We start from the raw sequence: 14,656 nt of genomic DNA, 5'->3' as shown, positions 1-14,656 counted from the left end.
TTAGGGGCAGACTGGATGCTGGGGAGGAGTCTAGCACAGCATTTCCTGTGTCTCCTGGTGGCATCATCCAGTATCCTGTCCCCAGGCAGGCACTGGAACCTGACGATTGCTGCAAGGGTCACTCTGAGTCTGTTCCCCAGACTAGGGTGGAAGCCCAGTCCTTCTATGGGCAGTGTGCAAGTTCCAGGAACTCAGCTTTTCTTCTTGAAACAAGAGTGAGAAGAGAAGTCTCCTGGACACCTCAGGCTGGGAGAACTCCTGACACAAGGCTGAATCAGTGCTGGAAGGCCCTTGGTAAGTCCTTGAAGTAAACACTAGGTATGGTGTCACTGCAGGGGTGCAATGCTGGAGGAGCTCTCAAAAAAGTTTATTATTTAAAGTTCACCATTTCTACAGTATGCCTTCCAGAATATTCTCTCAGTTTACCCTCATGTCCACCTGGAGGAATGCAGATTACTTCTCTGTCCCCATCCATCACATGAGGAAACTGAGGGTCAAAGAGAGTAAGTGACTCACCCCAGGTCACACAGCTAAGTGACAGAACCAGGGTTTAAAGCCAGACCACCTGAGTCCAAGTCCACCATGTGCCCCTTTCTCATTACTCTCTCCATATCATGACGCCCAAGTTACTTGGGAATGAGGACACATCAAAGTCACTGCAAACCTGGCAACATAGCTTTTATCCAAGAGCCTCTCGGGTCTAAGACCTTTGTCCTGGGTCATTTCCCATCTTCTAAGATGCTCCTCCTCCTTCTCCTCCTCCTCCTCCTCCTCCTCCTCCTTCTCTTTCTCCTCTTCCCCTTCTTCCTCCTCCTCTTCCTTCTTTTTTCTTCTTCCTCCTCCTCCTCTCTCTTCTTCCTCTTCCCCTTACTCCTCCTTCTTCCTCTTCTTTCTTCCTCCTCCTCCTCTTCCTCCTTCTCCTCCTCTTCCACAGGGTTTCTCTGTGTAACATCTCTGGTTGCTCTGGAACTCACACTGTAGACCAAGCTGGCCTCGAACTCACAGAGATCCGCCTGTCTCTGCCTCCCAGTGCTGGGATAAAAGGTGTGTTCCATCACCACCCCGCTCCTCCAAGCTTCGTTTAGCTCATACCCCAAGTCAAATCTTCCAGCTTTATTTACTATGAAGAGCAAAGGCTAAGAATCTGGCTGCTCTCTTCTGTAACAGTGTTCTCAGGGTCAACCCCTTCTCCCTTGCAGGTTGCTACACCAGGTGAGGTGCTTTCCAGAGTTCTTCTGGTAGTGTGTGCATAAATGACCCCCATCAGCAATGATGGAAAAATAATGTTGCCATGGCTGCCGGGCCTAGGAAACTAGGAAGCATCAGCACTGCCAGAGGGCATCACTTACAGCCATCCTGGAGTGCAGGAGGACCTGGGGCATTTAGAGCTGCAAAGGAGCACTCTCCACACAGGGTATGAGCTCAGCTACTGAGATTTTGAATGTAGTCTTCGTGCCATACAGAAGTCAACTTACACAGACAACAGAATCTTTCCTAAGCCTCCCTTCAACTGCCATGACCAGAAACAGGTGCTTCTATGGCCATGGATGGGATAAAGACAGCTGAAAGGAAGAGGAGTCAGGGCTCGACATGTCTTCTAGAACTGGCTCCATTAGCAGAAACTAAAGGAAGCACCATACCAGACAACAGCTGCTAAAGAGGGCGCTGGGAACAGTGCCCATTAAAACTGCAAGTGAGGGGCTGGGGAGATGGCTCAGTGGGTGTGGATGGAAGTTTCTGAAACTCCACCTACAAGTGGGTAAGAGCAATTGTTCTGCAACTGGACCTGTGTTCAAACCCTCAGCACCCATGTAAAAAGCTGGGTGAAGCCATACACACCTGTAACTCCAGCACCATGGGAGGCAGGAACAGGAGCTTCAGTGGGGTCTCCTGGCTGCCAGCCCAGCTCTAGTTTCAGGGAGAGACCCTGTTTCAAGGGAAATAGGCAGAGAATGGTACTGTAGGACACTGGGTGTCCTCCTCTGGCCTCTACACACACAGAGGTGCATGCACACACATATGTTCATATACTGAACATATATGTGCACACACACATTATACACATGTGGTGACACAGATCTATAAACCCACACATCTGTCAAGCCAGCACTTAATAGGCTGAGCCAAGAGTGTCATGAGGTCTAGACCAGCCCGAACTACATTAGTGAAATTCTGTGTGAGAAAAGCCCTGACAAATAAACAAGTAAATTCTGAAAATGAACAAGTGGACAATAACACTTATATCCAGCCACTGGGCAACCTATTGTCCAGTGAGGACCCAGATGCCAAAAATTCTGATCAGTTCAACAAGAGTCACCAAGTCCAAGCAAAAACTTTTAGAATTCCTCCTCTAAGAAGTCCTTCTCCCCTAGGAAGTCCTCCCCTCTCCCAGAAATCCTCCTCCCTTAGGAAATCCTCCTTAAACCCAGCAAGCATGGTCTGAGCATGATCTTTGAAAACTTGGCTCTTTTCTCGTTTCATAAACCCTTAGTGGTCCTCAGCCAGACATCCCAAGTCCAACGAGGCAGCCTGGAAGTGAAGGAGGAGACAGAAACTGTGGACAGCTAGCTCTCAACAAACATAGCGAGTCTGGGAGCACCTGTGTGGGGACTGATATTACCCATGGTGCATCTGCACTCACAAGATGACCCCATGTAAGTACTGCCTGATCCCAAACCCTGGCTGGGAGAACTCCAGACAGAGGAGAAGCATTTTATACCCTAAATTCTGGGGTTCCACAAACAGGAGGAGATCATTAAAATTACAAGATACTGATTTATAACTATAAAGATGAATAAAGAAAGACATGTATTTTTAAACAAACGATCCACAACCACCAAGGCTGAGGGCAAACAGAAACACTGCCTTGTCCCTGAATCCTTTGGAAGTGAAGTCACCAAGAGCCTACACCTGCCCACCTTTAACTTAATCCTCCACTCCTGGAGATTCAGCTGAAATAACTAATTCAAAAGAAGAGGGGAAATCATTGGGAAAAAAAGTTCTTTACCAGGAAAATTTGGAATGGGTAACAGCTGCGAAATTATAAGCAAATGCCCAGCAATAGAGAAACACTGGTGTGTAATTTAATGAAACACGATATAGTTATTTAAATGGAAAAAGGACTATATATAGAATTTTGTTAGTTGAAGAAAAAAGGGGAACAGGAAATTGTAAAATTATATACAAAGCGATAAAGAAACACAGAGAAACACAAGTAGCCGTGTTTGGATTGAAGCATTATAGATGCATTTCCTTGCAGTTCCAGTGGGGCTTGGGTTTGGAAGTGACTCTGGCCTTCCCAGGAAGATGGGATTGTCACTTCTGCTGGGAATCAGAACACAACCAGTGACCAGTGACTCCTCTGCTGATTGACAGATGTGTACTACATGCTTACAGAATACTTTGCTTGTTTGTTTGTTTGTTTGTTTGTTTGGGGGGTTGACTTTTTGCAGGGGGTCGTTATAGCTTTGATGTTGCCTAGAACTCAATCTGTAGACCAGGCTGGCCTCAAACTCACAGAGATCCACCTGCCTCTGTCTTCCGAGTGCTGGGATTAAAGGCATGCCCCACCACCACCCAGGCAAAATACTCTTATCATGGGAGCTGGCTGATTAGCTGGATAAGGCTATTGTTAGTGTGCCGTAGCCTGATTCAGGCTCTCCTTCCCACCAGACGACACTAGCTCATTCCATGGGGCTACATTCAGGTGGATATCAGAGTGGCCAACCAAGCTGGAGTCCTGGTGTCACCTAACTAAATTCCACCAACCATTGTGAAGTCCTTCCCAAAAAGACCATCACAAGGATGTACCTCCTCGTGTGCATGGCTGTCCGCACAAGCCACTTAGATGGAAGTCTCAGCCTTGTTATTTCCCAGCTATAGGATGCTGACTTGTTGGTGCTGTGGTCTGTAAAATGGGTATGGTAAGAATCTCTGTGATTGTATCACGATAAGGGTGAAATAGGGTAAGCAGGGTGAATATAAAATAACCTTTTCGTGTTAGTAAGACTCACTGAGGCCAGGACTGAGCAAGATGACAAACACAAGACACCTTGTGAATGCAGGATATAGCGTGGATCTTTAAACAGTAGCTACTGACCAGTGAGGTGGTTTAATGGGCAAACCATAGCTCTCACTGTGATAACACAAGAAATAAACACAGTGCCAGTGCAGTGGGTTTCCCCCGGGGAAGGGCTAGAGAAGGGTTTTGGAGGAGTTGAAAGGATGTTCATTCTCCCTCTCTTTGAGACAGACCCTTCTCTGACAGCATCTGCTTCCCAAGCTACCTCACCCTCAAAATTGTTCCTCTTACCAGAAATAAGCCAGAATCACTGGTTTCTTTGATCTCCAAGATTCAGTGAAAATAAGAGTTAGACCATTACTCTCTACCCTTGCCACTTGACAAGCTCACCCCCTCCACTGGCCCCAATTTAGGAGAAGGATGGGAAAACTGAGGCAGAGGGAGGCTGCCTACCATTAGCTGCATCTTCTCTGGGCTGAGCTTTGCCGTTAGCCCTGTGGCCCGTGGCCAGAGCTGCTGCCACCCTGACCTATCTCTGCTGCCCACCCCACCGCCCCGCCATGCGTCCTGGCGTCCCACTCACAGCTCGAGGATGAGCACCACGTCGGTGCGGTTCTCATAGACGTCGTGCAGCGTGATGATGTTGGGGTGCAGCACCTGCCGCAGGATGCTCACCTCCCGCTCGATCTCCTCCCGGCACACGCCCCGGCGGCTGGCCCGGCTCTGCCTCTTCTTGATGAATTTGGCTGCATACTCCAGTCCTGTGCTCTTCTCGCGGCACTTCTTCACAATGGCAAACTGGCCACTGTGGGGACACAGACCCAAACAATTAAGTTGTAGCCACTGGAGAAGCAACCCTCAGTGCCAGCTACCAAGACAGTCTACCAGGTTATTCTGCCAAGACAGAAAGGCATGTCGCTGGCCAGTGGTCCTGCCTGGATGACATGCAGTGACTGAGATAGGGCAGGACTGGCATTCCCTTCTATTACGACAAGACCTTGACATCTTATTAGGAAGGGATGTTAATGATGTTGCTGGTATACAAGGGCAAACACCAAGACCCTGGAAAGTATTGGCTTGGTTAGGATGACACTGCCTTGTCCTTACAAAGCCTCATCTAGAACCCAAGTCTAAACTTCCAGCTGAAGTCACAATGTCCATAAACAGACTGGGTTGGTAAGAACCCTGACTAGGATGGGGTTGGGCTAAAGGCTACTTGGCAGGGGGTTAATCATCATCATAGTGTGAACAGGGAGTTGTAAAATTTGGAAACTGGGCATAAGAAGAGGTCAAGTGATTCATGACAGAATTATTGACAAAGTCAGACATCAAAGCCAGCTGCCCACAAAGCTTCTCAAGATAGTTATAGGAGACATGACCCTGCTCAGGCTACTTGAGACAGAGCCCATGAAACGGTGTCCATGCCAGCGATCCAAGTAGCTGTGAGCCAGCTTCCCTGAGTGCTCTGAGGGCAGCTCATGCTTCTTCATCTCAATTCAGGCCCTGAGCTGGGGCAGATCTAAATCCCTGGAGATTGCTGGTGTCCCCTCCTTACCCTCGGAGGTCCTACCTCTCACCTTCCACATTGCCCTATGTTCCTCCACCCACTGCTTAGGCAACTCAGAAAGGTTGATTACCTCCTGATTAATGGCTTAATGGGTCCACTGGATCCAGAGTCCAGATGTACTTTCTTAGTGGGTCTGGTATAAAAGTTACAGTTGTAAGAAACTGGGTATTTGTCCCAACCTCGGAAAATGGCATTGCACCTAGAGTATTCTATTGCTAGAATAATCTTTAAATAAACTGGCTTACACAAATAAAGTGAAGCCGAGGGAGCAAGCAGAGAGCCAACAACTAAACAGCCTCCTACACAAGCACTTGAGAGACATCATCAAAAACAAATTCATTCATCTCTCCACCTTCGCCCTTCACTCAACACTGTCCAAGCATGTGCCCCGAGCTGGCTGGTAAATAACGGGAACAAAGGCAGAGACGACAGATGCAGAGGGAGCCCTGGGGGAGGAGAGGACCTTAGGACTAGGCTTGGCGTCAGATTTACATTACACCATCCACTGACTCTAAAGTTTTAGTTTTCCAAGCTCCAAGTATTGGCTCTGAGCTGTCCACACACTAGGGGCTGATGCTGGTCGAGGAAGGCCAGAGTGAACATATTCAAGAGGCTGCTGGCAGGCCTGGCATTTCAGAGTTCCTGTAACTGTCCTCCCACAATCCTGAGTGACTTGACTGACGGAAAAGTGAAACTCAAGGATTTTAAGTTGTATGCATGGTGGTGGTGGTACAGGGTTAGGTTTGACATCCAAACCCCCCGGTTCCCAGCTTCAAGCTGCACTGACTGGGTCATGACGTGGGAAGGTACAAACATGACATTGTAAAGGAAAGCTAAAGGTTTCAGGTCACCTTGAGGTAGCATCTCCTTAGACTGGTGAAGGGGATGGAGCCATCTTTCTGTCATGTGACTGAAAAATCCCTCACGCTCTCAAAAAGCAAGTGGGTGTTTGCTTTTGGCTTTCAGTTTCTCCAGGGTAAGTGTGAGAATGAGGAGTAGGACAGACCTAATCTTCCTCCCTCCATAGGGAGGCACTCCGAGAGTGGGTAACTAGGATGGAGCCAAGCACCAGGCAACACAAGGCATCTTGAGGCCTCTCTTCTCTCCCGAAGGGCCCTCTGCTCAGGCTTTGGGGTAGCAGGAAGGAAAGTCGCAGCCCAGGGCTGCCTTCCCCTTGCCTTTGGTTGTTTCAGGGAGAACAGGGAAAACTTTCCACTAGGCCTATGAAGCAATGGATGGGGTCTGGGCAACTGGGATAGGTCTCAAGGTTAGACAGATCTGCTTCAGGGCCTTCTTTATGAGGTCATGTGGATCAGGTCACTACCTGCTCTGAGCATCCGTTTCCTGGCCTGTGAAATGGGAGTTATGATTCACTGCTAGACAGCTGTAAAGGAAACATTTGTACGGTTGGCTCACCCTCAGCAGCAACAGCTGACATAGACCAGGGCTGAGTAAGAGATGCCTAGGACTGGAAGTCACTGCTTCAAATGGTCCAGGATGTATGGCCAAGGAACCAGTGTAATTTTAAAAGTGCCCTTGCCCTGATTCTAGTGCATACCCAGATGTGCAAATACTTGTACTCTAAGCAATTAATTGATTCTTTCAGTTCCAGAGCAGTAGGTGTCAACCCTGGCAGCATTCTAGAACCTTCTGGGGCATTTTAGAATCAAAGAGATCTAGATGTCAAGGCCAGAGACTCTGGGGTAGCTCTGGGCTATAGCCTGGGGATGAAGTTATTTATCTTTTTGTCTTATTCTACGTGTGTGTGTGTGTGTGTGTGTGTGTGTGTGTGTGTGTGTGTGTGTGTAGAGAGAGAGGGGGGAGGGAGAGGGAGAAAGAGAACCTCACTATGTAGTTCAGGCAGGCCTTAAACTCATGATCCCCCTGCCCTAGCCTCCCCAGTGCTGGGATTACAGGCATGCACCCCTGTGCCCAGTGATGTATGACTTTCTTAGGTAGCTGTGTTGGGAGCCATGACTTAGAGCAGTTCTCCTTTATGGGTAAAGAACCCCACTACGGCCACTGTTACCACTGGCTGGCCTTCTAGGTGTCACATTCCCTGGGAGGCTATTTAAGGAGACACAGAATCAGATGAGAAAGGACCATCATGTTCTGCTTGAGGGAGTCATGGATATAACTGCTGTGACGGTGATCTACAAGTATCAAGACAGATAGTTACACTGGTTTGCAGGAGCCCCCATGAAAGGTTTGCTTCTAACACATCTGTTGGCATCAGCAAAGTCAAAGCACTGTAGAAGAGGTTAACAGCATCTTCACGTCTTCTAGCTCTGTGCAACTGTGGTCAACATGTTGATGAACAGTGTGCGTGCGTGTGTGTGTGTGTGTGTGTGTGTGTGTGTGTGTGTGTGTGTGTGTGTGTGTGTGTATGGGGGATAGAGGGAAGGAGGGAGAAGAGACAGACAGACAACTACCCTAGGCTTTGGCAGTTAACATGTATTATGGACTACTCCATGGCCACAGCTCATGCACAAAAGCTGAATCTGAGGTAGTAGTGCTGTACCCATCAGAGGGCACCTGTAGACTCCAGGGCAGGTGAAGACAGCATCAACTACAGGTTTTTGCCAGAAGCCGAGGTCTACATAATAGTAAGTGTTGGGCCCCAGCCCCATGGGGTCTCTGTGAGTTGCTGGTCAGCCTACAAGTGTAACTTGTTTTCCAGTCCAAGTGCTTTCTGTTTTCTAGTCCTGGCTTACTGCCCTGGCCTTGACCCTCTGACATCAACATCCAGCAGGAGGAAAACAACCATCTCTTCTACCTGGGGTTTTTTCCACTGTGCTGTAAACTTGTATAAAAAGCTCCTCCCTCCTACAAGGGAGAGACCTCTTAGCACTTACAATAAAGACACACACACACACACACACACACACACACACACACACTCCTGACAATAAAGGCAGCATGTGCATTCTCTTAGTACAAACAGCTGGATGTCTGGTCTCTCTTTTCCTGATACCCTGGACTTGCTAGTGGCGGTGGCACCAAAGTAAGGGCTCCCCTAAGTTAGGACAGAACCACTCAAGGTAAGATGCAGGGAAAGAATAGAGACTCCCCAATCCTGGATTATGCAGGGGGAGTCACTTCCAACACCTGAGAACACTCCCTTCCAGAAAACTCACTGTGGACAGAATATCCACTCTCTGGGCTGGTGATGGGAGTCCTGGGTTCTATGAGAGTCTCCCCGTTAACTGACCATGACTTCAAGCTGCCTATTTAAGTCCTTTGCTCTCAGTTCTTTTCCTTTTCATGGTAAGGTGTGTGTGATAAGGCCTGCTCCATCCAGCTTTGAGGGTTATTCCGGAAATCATATCTGTGAAAGGACTTGACATCCAGGTGAGAAGGAACAAGGTGTTGGCAGGTGGGAACTTGGTGCCTAAAGCTGATCGGTGCCTACAGTCATGTAGGAGGACTTATCAAGGGACAGTAAATCTACAAGACACAAAAACCACCATCCAGTCCATGCTGTGCCAACCTGCTCTCCTGCAATTGTGTTAGGAACACGCTCCTCTTCCCAGGCAGAGGGCACAACTCCTCAAACACTCAACACCTCTTAGGACAAGGCAGATTGCAGAGATGTTAGGTCACCAGCAGATAGGCCTGGTTCCAGAACTCGCCTGGGCCTGGTTGCACCTCACAAGGGCTCCCCTGTTATCTGCCTAGGAACCCCATTTAGAGGAGTATATTTCAGATAGTGTGTTAGGGTTTGGTAATGTCCCAACCTCAATACCTGACTCAACCTTTTCAAACTTTTCACTGCCAAAACAGAATAATCCCCAAACGACCCAAATGTCACACCATGAGATAGATTCATAAAGTTATGTGGACACTGTTACACTTTGAGCTACTCTCTTTAAGGGATAATTTTACTACACACACACACATTCTTGGTTTCATTTTCTAGATTAGAATATTGAGGGAGCTAGCAAGACAGTTAAATGGATAAAGCGCTTGCTGTGCAGGCTTAATGATTTGAGGTTGGCTCCCTGGGACCCACAGAAATGTGGAAGACAAGAACTGACTTCCATACACATCTATACACACATCTCACACACACAAAGTAATAATAAATAAAAACCAGGGGTTGAAGAGATGGTTCAATGGGTAAAGGTGCTTGCTGTTAGATCTCAAAGTAACCTCAGACAAGACTCACTCTGGACCTGGGGCTCCTTTAACCCCAACCCCTACACTAAACCTCTCCCTCCCAGGGACTGGGCTTAGGCTCCCCCCACCCCTCATCCCCCCTCCCACCCCTCCCCCCACCCGCCCCAGTCTTATCCCCATGTGACTCAGCCATTTGGGTTAGACATTTTCTTGGTTCCTGGCTTGCTCTTGGTCTCTTGGTTCCCAGGTGCTCTCTTTATCCCTCTCTTCGGGTCCACTCTCCCTTCTATCTCTCCCCTCATGGTTCAGTCTGGACCTTTCCAGATGCCTCTGACTGAACTCTCCCTCATATCTACAATAAACCTTCTCAGCCTCAGCTTGGAGCATCATGTCCTCATTTCTCATTCACTTGCCATCAAGCCTGATGGGCTGAGCTGGATCCCTGAGGTCCAAATGGTGGAAAGAACCAATTCCTGTAGGTTTCTACATGTACACACACACACACACACACACACACACACACACACACACACACACACAAAATATACCAATAAATAAGTGTATTTTCTAAAGAATACTAAGGATTAGAAAAGCTAAGTGATTTGACAGTTGGGTAAAGGAGTACAAACACAGCCCTTGTCTTCTGATTCCAGCATCAGAGTTCTCAAGGGAGTGCAAAGCAGTGGGAAGAGGGCCCATCCCAGAAATGGTTTGCTCTGCGGTACTGGGGTTCAAATACAGGGCCTCACTCAAGCTAAGCATACACTCTTCCATTGAACTACAATCTCCAGCCCTGTGGAGCAGCATTTTAACACTGAGTTGTCTAACTCTGCCAGCCCTTGGAGATAATAAAAGGCAGGGTGATTCAAAAAAACAAACAAAAAACTAGGTTTTATTGCTGATGCTAAATTCTCAAAAGGCAACTTGACCCTTAAGTCATGCCCACATCAAGACTAACTGCTCCCACTCCACCTACCCACTCCTCCCTGCCAAGCCATGGCCAGCCGGACTTGCTCTGTCAACTCCCAGGGACCAGGTGCTAGAGGTTTTGTAAGTCCTATGAATGAATAGTGGATCTAACTCATTCCCTTTCTCAATCAACTCTCAGGTGTTCATGAAGTGAGTGTCCCAAAGCTACCAGTTTATCAAGAGGGAGAGGAGGCGGAGCAGCAGAGAATACAGGGGCTGGCCCAGAGAGAGGATTAGGAAGGGCTCGCAGGCAGAGGGTTCCTCCTCCTGCTTCCCACAGCCATCACTGCAGTTCCCTTTCCCACCCAGAGAACAATGAACCACAGTTCCTCTGGAATTACCCTGCAGGCATTCAGGGCCGCAGGGCAAGGATAGTGCTTAGACACTCACTGTGTAGCCCAACAGAGGGAACCGGACCTTCAGCTAATGTGTCTCAAAGGCAGGAGCCGGTCAATTCTACAGCCCCCAGGAACTGGAACAGTCTAATTCTACAGGGTTCACAGTCACTCTGGGGATGGTGTCTCTGAGGTCTCTCTAGACTCTTCCTGGCTAGGTTCCAACGTTGGGCCTCTGTGACTGCCTCTGCTGCTCTTTTCTTATCTCTCCGCTGTTTCCAACATAACCATACTCCAGCCACGCTACTCCCAACTCTTTCGTCTGAGGCTATGGGTCAGTGGCAGGCTGCTTGTCTAGCATGCACTAGCCCAGGGTTCAATGGCCAGTACTGCAAAAATTGTGTGATATGTGTTTGTCTTTGTGTACGTTCCCCCATTGCCTTAGCCACCAACCCGTTTCTAATCTCATAGATGTAAATTCATAAATTATAATCACCCGAATCCAGAATTTAGAGTCAAAAGACCCAGAGACTATTTCTGGTTTCATTGCCTTTAGCAAATCATACAAGTCTTAACCTCAGTTTCTTTGTGTGTGACAGACAGGAATATTCGAGTTTTCCCGCACTATAACATGAAGGAGAGCAATCTGAAAGCGCCATGTAAGCCAAGCTTCCCTGAGTGCAAACCACGGTCTCCTGCTCACTGGATCACCACACGTCCATATCCCAAATACAGTGAGTTCAGGAACCTGATTTAACCTTGATGAACCCCAACATGAGCTTCCAAGTAAATAGTGCTAGAAGGACTATAGTCACTGAAGAGCAGGGTCCCCTGGTAAGATCTGAATCCAGGATCACAGAAAATAACTTCAGGACACTGGTATCCAAGTCCGGACAAGCAGAAAGAAACCAAAGTAAAGAAACACAAGGTTGTCAGAAGTCAGGGGGCTGAAAGCAGGTGAGAGAGAGGGAGGAAGACAGCAGAGCTTTGCCCAAAGTCAGATGGGCCAAGAGTCAGGGACAGACAAGAAGGGGGCAGGCAGAGGATCTGGAGTAACAGAGACAGCAGCCAAAGAGAACCCACAAATAGAAGAGGGCCCACAGCCACTCAGAGGGTCTCTTCTGCTTTCTGAGAAATGCTTTTCCCCTCCCTGGCTCATGACTTCAGCATTTCGCTCTTTGACAGTGACTGTGACATTTATTTGGGGGTGGAGATGCCTCTCTCAGGCAAATACTTCATAGAAATCCAATAAGTAAAACAGCTATTATTTTTGTTTTTTTGATGGGAGAAACACTCTGAGACCACCTATCTACCACTCCCACACCCATGAAGCCCACCCTTTAAAGGCTTTGTGAAACCCCCAAAGCTCCAGGGAACCCAGTTTGAGAAGTACATCTTAAAACACGGAAACTTGAATTTAAATGATCCCAAGGGAGTTTTAAGATGCAAATGAAAATAAAAGAGAAGTAGAACACACAGATGCTTTGCAAATCATCTAGTCTTTTAAGATGCATCCTCATCAGGGGGAGAGGGGTGGGTGGTTGTTTTGGGGGAAATCGAAGCGCATACCTTTAATCCCAGCACTTGGGAGGCAAAGGCAAACAGATCTCTGTGAGTTTGAGACCAGTTTGATCTACAGATCGAGTTCCAGGACAGGCTCCAAAGCTATACTGACAAACCCTGTCTTGAAAAACAGGAGGAGGAGGAGGAGAAGAAGAAAGAGAGGAAGAAAGAAAGGAAGGAAGGAAGGAAGGAAGGAAGGAAGAAAGAAAGAAAGAAAGAAAGAAAGAAAGAAAGAAAGAAAGAAAGAAAGAAAGAAAGAAAGGAAAAGCATGCTAATCAAGGCAAACAGGGCCAAGAGTAAGAAACATGGAGTTGAAGAGATGGGTTAGTTTTCTAGTTAAAAGGGAATACTGAGCTGGGCATTGGTGGCACACACCTTTAATCTCAGCACTCAGGAGGCAGAGGCAGGCAGATCTCTGTGAGTTCAAGGCCAGCCTGGTCTACAAGAGCTAGTTCCAGGATAGGCTCCAAAACAATACAGAGAAACCCCCATCTCAGGAAAAAAAAAGGGGGGGGGAGGAACACTGCTCTCCCAGTGAACCCATGTTTGGCTCCTACCACCCACATTAGGCAGCTTCCAACCACCTATAACTTGAGCTCCAGGGGAATCTGATGCCTTCCTCCGGCCTGTGTGGACATATACACTCACATGCACATACATGTGAGTTAAGTTAAGTATTTTTTTAAAAAGAGTAATAAATATGTGTAAGATAAGGATCAGGCATTAGAAATCTCCAGGGAACTGCAGCCTGACCTACAAATGTCCCCAGTCCCCAGTCCCAGGCACTGTTCTGTGCTGGACTGTGGCAGCTGTTTTCATAGGTTAGCTCATTTTAATTCTTTGGCCCTGAAGACTAACTTCCTTCCTCTGTCTTTTTTTTCCCCTGTGAGAAAAAAAAAATCCTAAAGCACAAAAAGGAAGGAGGAATTGTTGAGCAGAGCCAAGTGGAACTGAGGGATGGATACTGATTTTGAAAAGTAAGCACATTTCATGCTGTTGTCAAATAAACAAGAGTGCACAAACATCCATCCTAGGTATACTTGACTATGTAGGGAAGTGTTTTATTGAAAACATAGCTCAGCAGTCACTCGAACTTCCCTTAGAGTTTAAAGACTAGTCCATACAGAACAGATCCTTAAACATGAACTGGGGCTGCAAAGCAAGAAAAAGGCCTACAGGTCTACCAGTTGGCTCAGTGGGTAAAAGCACCAAGTCTGATGACTGGAGTTTGAGCCTTGGAACCTCCTTGTTGTGAGGAGAGAACTAACTCCTGAAAAGTTCTCTACTGACATCCACATGTGTGCCATGGCATGCTGCCCATCCCATAAATAAATGATTAATAATAAAAAGAAACATTTAGATAAAGGAAAAGGCCTCAAAGATGGAAAATCCAGGCTGTTTCTCCTATTGCTGTGGAATATGAGGTCATCCCTCACCATTGGTTGGCAGCCAACTCTTCACAACCTCAAGGGCTGTGAGTGGTGAAGGCCACATGTGAACAAAACTCAGGGTTAGGCGTCTTGGCCCTATCACCCAATTCCAAGCTGCTTTATCTCTTGGAGTTTTAGATCTGCCATCAGAAAATAAAGTGCTGGACCAAAATCTCTCTTTCAGGTCCATATCCCATCCCATCTTATCCTGTTAAAATTCTTTGTTGTAAGTCAGCACATCACATGTATATATCAGTAAGAAGCACAATGTAATGACACTTAGGCTGCTTCTAGGTTTCAATAGGCATAAAATACTGAGTCTGATCATGTTTGCCACCTCAATTTTAAGAAGACCAGAGAAAGATTCAGGCTGAGACAGCAGATCTCAGGCACTCTGAGATGCCCATGTGCCATCTATGAAGATGAGCCCAGGAAAAGAAGGAACATCTAACCACAGAAATATTTCTCCAGCAAATGACCTGGACATTCATCCAAACCCTCACCTCTAAGCAAGCCAAGAGAGTAAGGACTGCCATTTCATAGGGTCCAACCTAGCACTGGATACAACATGAGTATGTAGCCAATATGTGTAGAAATGCTTAATATAGGGCCTGAGAGATGGCTCAGTGGTTAAGAGCAGTGAATGCTCTT

At 47.4% G+C, this 14,656-nt stretch overlaps 1 protein-coding gene across 2 annotated transcripts in view; it reads right to left on the bottom strand.

Annotated features, from left to right (window-relative positions):
* Positions 1-14,656, bottom strand: part of Dapk2 (death associated protein kinase 2) — a 119,196-nt gene that overhangs the window by 47,177 nt on the left and 57,363 nt on the right. The window contains exon 3 of one of the 2 annotated variants that reach the window (XM_005075516.4): positions 4,605-4,826. In XM_005075516.4, coding sequence (XP_005075573.1) covers positions 4,605-4,826 — 222 coding nt within the window. The remainder of the gene's footprint in view (positions 1-4,604; positions 4,827-14,656) is intronic. The other variant, XM_040739968.1, reaches the window with a different exon arrangement.

This window comes from Mesocricetus auratus, unplaced genomic scaffold (genome assembly GCF_017639785.1).
Source record: "Mesocricetus auratus isolate SY011 unplaced genomic scaffold, BCM_Maur_2.0 Super-Scaffold_100691, whole genome shotgun sequence".
NCBI lineage: Eukaryota > Metazoa > Chordata > Mammalia > Rodentia > Cricetidae > Mesocricetus > Mesocricetus auratus.
Note: the sequence above shows the minus strand (reverse complement) of the source record. Positions and strands in the feature narration are given on the sequence as shown.